Source organism: Protobothrops mucrosquamatus, unplaced genomic scaffold (genome assembly GCF_001527695.2).
Source record: "Protobothrops mucrosquamatus isolate PMUCROS unplaced genomic scaffold, P.Mucros_1.0 scaffold1096, whole genome shotgun sequence".
NCBI classification, from domain to species: domain Eukaryota; kingdom Metazoa; phylum Chordata; class Lepidosauria; order Squamata; family Viperidae; genus Protobothrops; species Protobothrops mucrosquamatus.
This window is the reverse complement of record NW_015387319.1, coordinates 298211-308347: the sequence shown is the minus strand read 5'-3', so window position 1 is coordinate 308347 and position 10137 is coordinate 298211. Positions and strand designations below refer to the sequence as shown.

General features: G+C 42.9%; 2 protein-coding genes across 2 annotated transcripts in view; one reads left to right on the top strand and one right to left on the bottom strand.

The window, feature by feature from the left end:
- The first annotated feature begins 1388 nt into the window (after positions 1 to 1388).
- ZBTB5 (zinc finger and BTB domain containing 5) lies at positions 1389 to 4273 on the top strand. Its single transcript, XM_015820230.1, has one exon. It carries the CDS (start codon positions 1389 to 1391, stop codon positions 3414 to 3416), a length of 2028 nt encoding a protein of 675 aa, XP_015675716.1. The 3' UTR covers positions 3417 to 4273.
- Positions 4274 to 5741: 1468 nt separating this feature from the next.
- Positions 5742 to 10137, bottom strand: part of GRHPR (glyoxylate and hydroxypyruvate reductase) — a 14481-nt gene continuing 10085 nt past the window's right edge. Inside the window, exons 8-9 of the mRNA XM_015820237.1 lie at positions 6500 to 6630; positions 5742 to 5983 (exon numbers count right to left, since the gene is read on the bottom strand). Of these exons, the coding sequence (XP_015675723.1) occupies positions 5862 to 5983; positions 6500 to 6630 (253 nt within the window). The 3' untranslated portion in view covers positions 5742 to 5861. The remainder of the gene's footprint in view (positions 5984 to 6499; positions 6631 to 10137) is intronic.

The following is a 10137-nucleotide window of genomic DNA, read 5'->3' as shown; positions in this document are numbered from 1 at the left end:
TGTTTAGTGCAGGGGTTTCCAACCCCCAGTCTGTGGACCGGTACCGGGCCGCGGCATATAGCAACCGGTTCGCACAAACAAGCAAAGCCCCATCCATGGGATGCAGGCAGCACACAAAACCACGCCCCCTCCGGTCCGCGGAAAAACCTCGCTCCATGGAACCAGTCCCTGGTGCCCAAAAGGTTGGGGACCTCTGGTTTAGTAAAACCCTATTATGCATTTCATTTACATAGACCAAAAACTATTTCATTCTTATTCCTATGTTTACTTTAAGTTTCCAAAATGATCTTTCTGAACAATATTCTAAGTGCCCCACTCCTGGAACACGTTCACGTCCCCATCTAACTCTTTATTGCTTTGTTATATCATTGTAAAAAGGTAGCCCTTTTTAGTGACTACAGTTGTGGCCAGCAACTTGGTTGCTAAATGATTCAGTCACTAAGTGGGAAATCAAGTGGCTGTAACTATGTTTTCCTTTTCCTCACTCTCCTGCCTTTGGAATGCTCACCCAGCACTGGGATAATTATCAGGAAAGGAATTGCTTGTGTTTACATATATTGGAGAGGAAGGGATTACAAGAGAGTAAGCAAGCACAGCAGCCTGCTTGCTCTCTTACAATTCCTTCCTCTCCAATTTCTTAACTCTGGTGGAGGGGAGGGAAAAGAAAGGATTAGCACAGAAGAAATTACCTAAAGATTGCCACTACTCTGTGAAGAGTGAAAAGAGGGCAAAAATAATGATCAGGCACCGAACAATGCATACTCACTGTAATGTCAATTATGTGATTGAAAGATGCTTGAAGGTCATAAATGCATGTCTTGGTGGCAAAGTTATTTTTCCAATACCATTGTAACTTTGAATCCTTGCTGCACAAGTAAGCAGTAAGTAAGATATCGCAGTAAGCAAGGTCTACCTGTATTGTCAAAGAGACTTTCATAATTGGCAGTGCAATATGTTAAATAAATGAGAAGTTAATGGGCTATAGGATACCAGTATCATCCAAAAATGATTCTAAGTTTCATATAGAACTTGAGATCTTAACACCAAAAATAATTGATGACTGTAATGTAGAGATTTCTTTGAGTCCATTTACTAAAAAACAAGTTATGTTAAAAGAGGATAGGCAACATTTGGGGATGCTTTTAGTGCTGAGGAATAATCTTGCCAGTTTGCCTTCTGGTGAGTGCCTTTTATTTAGCGCACCATTGTAGCAAGTATTTTGTGAGAGTAATTCCAAAGTTATTCCCAGTCTGAAAAGTTTTGGAAATTGTAATATAATAGGATCCTTTTTGTTTTTAAATCTTTATTTCTTTAATTGGGGGGATAAAATACCAAGATGTTTATATTCTTACCTTTTTAAAGCATGTTTTATTTTCTTTTGTAGGATCATGGATTTTCCAGGGCACTTTGAGCAAATCTTCCAGCAGTTGAACTATCAGCGGCTTCATGGTCAACTTTGTGATTGTGTCATTGTGGTTGGAAATAGGCACTTCAAAGCCCATCGTTCTGTCTTGGCAGCATGTAGCACACACTTCCGAGCTCTCTTCACTGTAGCAGAAGGAGATCAGACTATGAATATGATCCAGTTAGACAGTGAAGTAGTGACGGCTGAAGCTTTTGCCGCTCTCATTGATATGATGTACACCTCTACACTCATGCTTGGAGAGAGCAATGTTATGGATGTGTTGCTAGCAGCTTCTCACCTCCATTTGAACTCTGTGGTAAAAGCATGCAAACACTATCTCACTACAAGGACATTACCAATGTCTCCACCAAGTGATAGAGTTCAAGAGCAGAATGCACGCATGCAGCGGTCTTTCATGCTTCAGCAACTTGGGTTAAGTATAGTGAGCTCTGCATTAAATTCTACACAAAGCACAGACGAACAGACAAATTCTATGAGCTCGTCAGTCAGAAGCAACATTGAACAACGAAATGCTTTTCCAATACGGCGTCTCCACAAACGTAAGCAATCTTCTGAAGAAAGGGCTAGACAACGCATTAGGCCCTCCATGGATGATTCTATCATGTCAGATGTTACTCCTGAAAGTGCACAGACTGTGGTTCATTCACGAGATGAATTTTTTTCCCCAGACTCCTTGAAAATTGTGGACAATTCTAAGACTGATGGCGTGAGTGGTAACCAGGAAGATAATACTATGATGTTCGATCAATCCTTTGGTGCCCAGGAAGATGCTCAAGTGCCCAGCCAGTCTGACAACAGTGGGGGAACTATTTCTCAAATGTCTATGGCATCACAGGCAACTCAAGTTGAAACTAGTTTTGATCAAGATACCGCTTCCCAAAAAAACAATTTTCAGTGTGAGAATCCTGAGGTTGGACTAAGTGAAAAAGAACACATGAGAGTAGTGGTGAAATCTGAACCTTTGAGTTCTCCAGAGCCCCAGGATGAAGTGAGTGATGTCACTTCCCAAGCAGAGGGAAGTGAATCCGTTGAAGTGGAAGGTGGAGGAGTAAATGCTGAAAAAATAGAACTGAGCCCCGAAAGCAGCGATCGTAGTTTTTCTGACCCACAGTCTAGTACTGATAGAGTGGGGGACATTCATATTATGGAGGTAGGAAATAACCTAGAACACAAGTCCACTTTTAGTATTTCAAACTTTCTGAATAAGAGCCGAGCCAGTAGCTTTGGTGCCAGCCAGAATCATGAGGACAACATTCCAAATACAACAAGTGACTGCAGAATGGATGGTGAAGCCTCTTATTTAATTAGCCCAGAATCTGGGCCTGCTAATAGTCATTCTTCAGCTTCTGTTTCCCATGTAGAGAATCCTTTTAATGAGAGCACAGACTCACATTTTGTCAGGCCTATGCAGGATGTCATGGGCCTTCCTTGTGTACAAACCTCCGGCTACCGCACAGCAGAGCAATTTGGGATGGACTTTCCAAGATCTGGCCTCGGATTGCATTCTTTATCAAGAGCAGTAATGAGCTCAAGGGGTGGCGCCAACAACTTTCCTGGGTATCGCCGCATAGCTCCCAAAATGCCCGTTGTGACTTCCGTTCGGAGCTCTCAGATACCAGACAATGCTCCAAATTCTCAGTTGCTAATGAACGGGGCTACTTCCTCTTTTGAAAACGGGCATTCTTCCCAGCCTGGCCCACCACAGTTGACCAGAGCCTCTGCTGACGTTCTTTCAAAATGTAAAAAGGCCTTATCTGAACACAATGTCCTGGTAGTAGAAGGCGCTCGCAAATATGCCTGCAAAATTTGCTGCAAGACTTTTCTGACCCTAACAGACTGCAAGAAGCACATTCGCGTGCACACTGGGGAGAAACCATATGCTTGCTTAAAGTGTGGCAAGAGGTTCAGTCAGTCCAGCCATCTGTATAAACATTCCAAAACTACTTGTCTTCGCTGGCAGAGCAGCAATTTACCCAGCACTTTGCTTTAACTCTTTTCCTCTGTCCCATGTTGCCAATAATTTTAGGAATGCATGGAGTACAAGAGGCAAACACTTACGGTGTGATTTTTGCCACACACATTAAAAAAAAAGGCTTGATTCTTTTTAATACTTGTACCATACCTACCTCACAGGGGTGTTGTGAGGCTTAAACAACTTTTTAAAAGCGCTTTGAAATGATCCAGTTCTGTCACAAAATAAAAAGATTGCAATCCTTGGGAGGAGGCCCCATCGAACGTTCTGGGGTTTATTTCCAAGTAAGCATATTTAGGATGGGGCTGTATACATTACATAAGGATACAATCCTTGGAATTGTTAAAATTCTTTCGGATTGGATGGTCCGAAAGAATAAAACCTACTTGTATAGCTAATGCATAATTAGCTAGTATTGTTATAAGATGAAGGGCAAACTTTTTAATGGCGTTTTTTTTAATGATGTGAAAGCATTTATCTGTATAATAGGTCGCTTAGAGTGTGTGAACAACCTAACAGAGCTCTTGTCGTGAAAGATTACATATCTTGAAGATGAAACCATCTTTGCACCTCAAAGTGCTTTTAAAGTGTGTGATAGTTTTAACATAGTTTTAGGGGTCTGAATGTATTTTTGGTTTTTGCAGTAACATACACTGTAATGAAGGTGCTTACCTTGAATACAATGCAAGTAAGTTTTAGACTGTCTGATATATGTGTGTGTGTATATACACTTTTGAATACTGCAAAATCTAGATGTTTCATAGTTTTCCTTTTGTAAAATCTTGTACTAGAAAGTGAAGTGTTTTATGTATTATCCTTGATAGTGTTTCTAATCAATTTGTATTCAATGTGTTAAAATTCAGCATAAGTCTTAACTTATTTGTCTACTGTTGTCATTTCAAATAATGTTCATTTTGGGAAGTTAAAAGTAATGTTTCTTTGTGATTAGGGATTCCTTTAGAAATTCCTCCTTAATGCTTCTAAAATATTCCTTCTCTTTATTACTTTATATTTAAAGCTGAGTGGGTCTCTAAGAATATTGTCCTTGTATCTGTGATAATGGGATTTACTTTGCATTGGCAGCTGTTCAAGAAAAAATCCTTAGTGAACTAAGATTGGCATTTATCATGGCAGTTAGATTGAGTGCCAGGGCCCCCCATTTAAGCAGAGGTGTTTCTGTGTGTATCAAGTTTATGCACATTTTAGAATATTCCAGAGTTCTGCAGCATGTTTTCATTTTTTTAAAAATCTCACTTCTATAAATAACTCTTTAAGTGGTAAAATACCTGTTACTTCTTCCTCGTATTTTCCCCACAGCAATCAGCCTGTGAAGTGGGCTGGGCCAAGGAAGAGTGGCTACCCTAAAAGACACCCAGCCTGCTTTCATGCCTATGGTAGGACTAGTAACTCAAGCTTCCCTCAGTTTCTATCCGGGTGTTTTGAACCACAAGACGAAGGTGGTGGTTTTTTGTACATTTTTATCATTCTATAATCAAATTGTAATACATCTCTTTTCACCAATAATTTCTGCTACTAAATGGGTTAGCTATAACAATACAGTCTCTGGGTTTTAGACTAGCTCTGCAATCCATAACGTACCTCATAAGTTTTAATGTGGCTGAGATCGTGGATATAGCTGGGAGGAAATCAAGGGACTGTATAAAGCAGGGGTCTTCAAACTTGGCCCTTTTATGACTTGTGGACTTCAACTCCCAGAATTCCTCAGCCAGCATGCCTGGCTGAAGAATTCTAGGAGTTGAAGTCCACAAGTCATAAAAAGGGCCAAGTTTGAAGACCCCTGGTATAAAGTTCTAGTTAATTATAATCTTTACGCAGATCACATGAAAAAGAAATGGAAACACTAATAGCTTTTTTGCAAAAATTCTAAATTAGGGTTTTCTTTACAGGATTTTACAGTGACATCTGGCAGCAATTTGCTAAACTGTCATACTTGTCAATATTAGGAACAAAAAAGTACAGAATAGATAGGGGAGATACATAAATTTACCACAGTTATTAAATACTTTTCTATGTATTTATTGTATTGAAGAGTTGCTGATGGGAAGAATAAGACTATGATGGCAGCCAACCCTTTATGCAGAATGTAGATGTGTGCTAAAGTTAAGGATATGTTGAATTCATTAATATAATAAGTCTCTGCTTAAATGCATATGTTGAAATAATTGACAAAAGGAATCTCATAATTCTTGTCTGCTTTCTTACCTGTGCTCTGTTAACTGGACCACTGTAGAGGCACATTCAAACCGTAGTACATAGCTTTTTATGAGCTCTTGAAAGTTTTAGCATATTGCTTTTAAAAAGTTATGACACAGGAAACCATGATTTATTATGTGCTCTATTTTATTTGAAAGGCAACAAGCCCAATCAGAATTGACTGGGGGCAAAAAGTTAAATCCACCACATTTAAAAATCCCTTTATATTAGCTTGAATAGACTAGCTTCTCATAGTCTAAGTTCACTTGGCATATTTTCTCCTTTCAAGCCAGCCAAAAGATTGTTAGCGGCCAGCACTGACATTGTATTCCTTGTTGAGTAAGTGGCACTTCCAATATGAGGCAAGATTACTGTTTAAGGTGTGAAAGAGAAAAAGGTATCATTAGTACATGCTACGTGTAAAGTGTAAAAACATTTAACCCTTTGTTAAATTTATAAAAACAGTGCCCTTTAATTGCAATGTCAGCTTAGCCACAGTCTAAGTGTGCCAAACTGAGAGGAGTTACAGTGATTCATTGTGAGAAAAGCAGAGTAAATGAATCTCTGTTTCAGTTCTTTTCCTCTAGAGCTCTGATATCTTGGGAAATACTCGGTTCATGCTATAACTGTGAGGAAACATAGACAATGACAGAGTATAGGATTAGGGATGTAGAATTATTTAACAGATCTTTTATGTTAATCCAACAGGATTCTAGCCTTTAAAATTGCAAAAATCTGCTCAACTATGTCTGTATCTTCTCAAAACCACAGGTCCCTATCTGCAAACTGATCAAAGTGAATGATCCAGTATTGGTTGATGTCTGCCAGCCACCATCCTTATATCAAAAAACAGTACCGAACTAGCAATGCAAATCAGATCATCTTACCACAATTTTTGAGAGAAAGAAGTTGGTTGTCTGTTGGTAGAGGTTCTGGGGTTGTAACATCTAAACCAGCTGCGGCAATTTGCCCATTCACTAAAGCTTTGTAAAGATCATCTTGATTGACTACTGCCCCCCTGGATAAAACAAAATAAGAGAGATGGGATTTATGTATATTTCTTTTTTTATTCAATCATGTCTGATTCTTGGAGACCAAACAAGTTCCTGTGGTATTAGCAAGATTTTTCAGGAGTAGTTTGACATTGCCACTTTCCTAGGGCTGTGAGAAAGTGACTAGCTCAGGGCTATCCAACTGACTTTGTGCCCAAAGTGGGACTAGAACTGTCTTCTAGTTTTTAGTCTGATGCCTTAACCACTGCACCAAACTAGTTATCATGTTTTTATGTCCCATGGAAATATTTTATAACAAAATTCCTTGTTTTATCCCTTTGCAGATTTTGGCAATTCAGAAATAACACTAAGGTATTTTTCCATTTTAGCAGTCTGCCTTAGATGTCTTCCAGATATAATGGACTTCAGTTTCCATAATTCCCAGTCAGCAATTGTTACCAGTTTGATCAGTCAATGCATACATTTATCTTAGAAGTGAGCAACATACAGCCCGCAAAAGGTTCATTACTTGTAGCTCTCATAGCAGGTGTGACAAACAATCTTACACTTTTTAAAAAACGTAAGACTCCCTATCATTCCTTAAATCTTATTGCTCCCTCCCCCCCATCATACTGCTTTTTCATGTTTGGAGATGCTTAAAGTACAAGAAGTATATCCCAACATATTGCAAGATTCGGTGCTCATGAAACGCCCCTTTCAAAGCCTCCAAAACAGAAAATAACATTTCTAAAACTTTTGTCCTGCTAATTCCAGTGATTAAATATTTAGCCACTCGCTCTGTGGCCCACTTGCAGATTAGAAGAGGATTATTAATCCCTACCTTTACAAAATGTTTTGCTTGGCTGTATCCAAAACAATTCCAAATATATAGGAAAGCATGAGAGAGTACCAATGTTCAAATTGAGGATAGCAATAGTGCCAAAAAATGATGCTAAGGATCAAACAGAAGGTGTAATCTAAGGCGTAATCACTTCCTAGTTTTAACCTTAAATACACTGAGCGGAGGAAAGTAGATTGATTTCTCCAGCACTGGAGATGGAGGATCCACCCATGGGTAGTAGACTGTATTCCTGCCCAATCAGATTAAGTCAGCCAAAGTTGCCACGCCCGTCCTGGACCCTAGATCCCAGTCTTGACTTAATCTTGCCCATGGACGGACGTATAACTCTGGCTCTCAGGCAGGTATAGTCTGGACTATGGGTGAATCCTCCACCTTCTTTAGATAGTTAGTTTAAATCAACTGTTAGAAAATAATAATTTAGCCAGGTCTCCAATTGGGAGTAGGAAATTGATTACTGTAGAGAAGGGGCTCCTTCTTCCTTTTCCCCTCCCAGGATTGACAGGGTAGAAGGGGATCCTTCTTATCCCTCTCTCCTCACAGCACCTATTAGATCCGTTCTCACTGGAGCCCGCGGCTGCGGCCCAGTGACGAACGGAGAGTAAAAGATTTACCTTGCAGGCCCGTTTGCTGCGATTTCACGCTCAGGGCCTCCCCGATCGGCTTCCCTGCTGAGGAGACGCGCGCGCGCGCGCCTCACGCCGCTCGGGCCGTTTGGCCTTCAAACTGCTGATCGGGCAGTTTGGCCTTTAAGCTACTGTTTCCCAATCGCCGGCAAACGGCCGAGGAAGAAGCACGAGTGTCGAGGGAGTCCTGCTGGCTTAACGAGCAGACGAACGGCCGTTCGTCCCTCATTTACATTTTAGGCGCGCCGGCGGGGGTTCCCTCGATCGTCGGAGCTGTTTCCCTCAGGTCTTGCAGCTCCCTGGAGCTGACTGCCGGCGCGAGCTGTCGCCATTTGAATCGCGCTACGAGGGGAATAGCTGGGAAAGCCTTCAAGGGGCTCGGGGCTTATTGCCATCGCGCGCGGCCGCCATTTTGAGCCGCGCGTCGATAAAATTAGCCAGGGAACTTTCTTTTCCTCATCTGTATTTGAATTCAGGCTTAAGAAATAGGCAGGGGGGTTTTTGGCATTGCGCAAACCGCCCGGTATTCAACGGGCCGCCATTTTGAGGTTCGGCCGCCATTTTGGGAACTGCATCTGACTTGAAATTCCCCCCCATTATCAACGGTTGGGCCTAGCTTGTGCTAGGGATCCAGAACAGCCCTACAAAATTCCTCCTCAGGCCCTCGTGTCTCCTTGCCTGTTTACTTGCAATTTAAGAGCAAAAGTCACTCCTTCGTGACTGTTAGTGCCAATTTGGCCACGAGGATTCCAGGTGTTCCATCAGAGCATCTGTCCTTTTCCTCCTCAAATTAGGCCGGATTCCAGACATACTCGAAGTGTGCCTGTCCTTTTCCGACCAATAAGATTACTTAGTGGGTAGAAAGTACCTGGGTTCCATCCGTACCCTCAGTGCGTGTGTCCTCACCCAGAAGTTGTGTTCTCCAGATACCAGGGGGTCCCACTCGAGTCCCTGTGCTATCTGAGAATGGAGGCTACCAATTCTTCCTCAGCAGATGCTGCGCCTCCTCTACCCACCTTGATGTCTGCCGCTCCGCCCAGTTTGGAGGGTCCTGACTTGCCTATATCTAAGACCAGGGGCAGGTCTACGAACAAGACCTCCAAGAGGGCAGACAAACAAGCCAGCCGGAGACATCAGGCCCTTGAAAAGGAATTTTCTAGAGCACAAAAGGCAGCTAGGCTAGATCTTCTCCAAACCGAGGGATTAACATCCTCCCTACCCTTGGGACCTCCCGCCTTTTCCCCGAGGGGTTGGACTACGGGAGAACTCTCTCATTCCCCCGTACCTCCTGCTCCGAGATCACATTACGGCCCCCCAGAGGCAACCTTCACCCCTACAGCTGCAGGTCTCCGACCTACGGAGTCGGTCCCCATGCCTTCGGAGGATCGCCTGACCTTCCTGATTGCGCAAGCAGTTGAGAGCGCCTTGAACGCCAGAGCGATTCAACCTAGACCTCCGATTGCGACTCCCACCCCTACACAGGGTCAGGTTGAGGAAACTTGTGACGCACCCTCCTCACCATCAGAATCCTCGTACTCAGAAGGCCCATCCCTCCAGGACCAGGGCACTGACCAGGGGTTCCCAATGTCTGAGGAGGAGGAGACTTCCCCTGATGCTCCGGCATTCAGTGGCATGTTTAATCCTTCTGCTTTCGTCACCTTGCTCCGAAAGGTCGCATCCACAGCCCACCGGGGATCTGAGCCCCCTTCAATGGTGGCTACTGTTTCCCCAGATCCGGAGTTAGATCCAAATTTTACTGAGCCAGTGGCGGCTCAACATCGCATCCCATGCCCTCCCATGTTCATGACGGCTATACAAAAGCAGTGGGCTTCCCCAGCTTCTCTCCCGTTACCTAGCACCACTGACAAGAGACTTTATAATGTGGCTAAGGAGCTGGAAGAGGCCTTGGAGGTACCGGCAGTGGATGAACCACTCGGTCCCCTGGTTTCAGCCACCGCCATACCCGGGGATGTCTCTGAAGCCCTCAAAGCGGAGGACCGCAAGTCCGAGCTTGCTTATCGTAAGACCCACCAGGCGGCGGCTTGGGC

Coding starts and splice junctions, on each gene's coding strand:
- ZBTB5 (XM_015820230.1), top strand. CDS start 1,389: ATGGATTTTCCAGGGCACTTTGAGCAAATCTTCCAGCAGTTGAACTAT.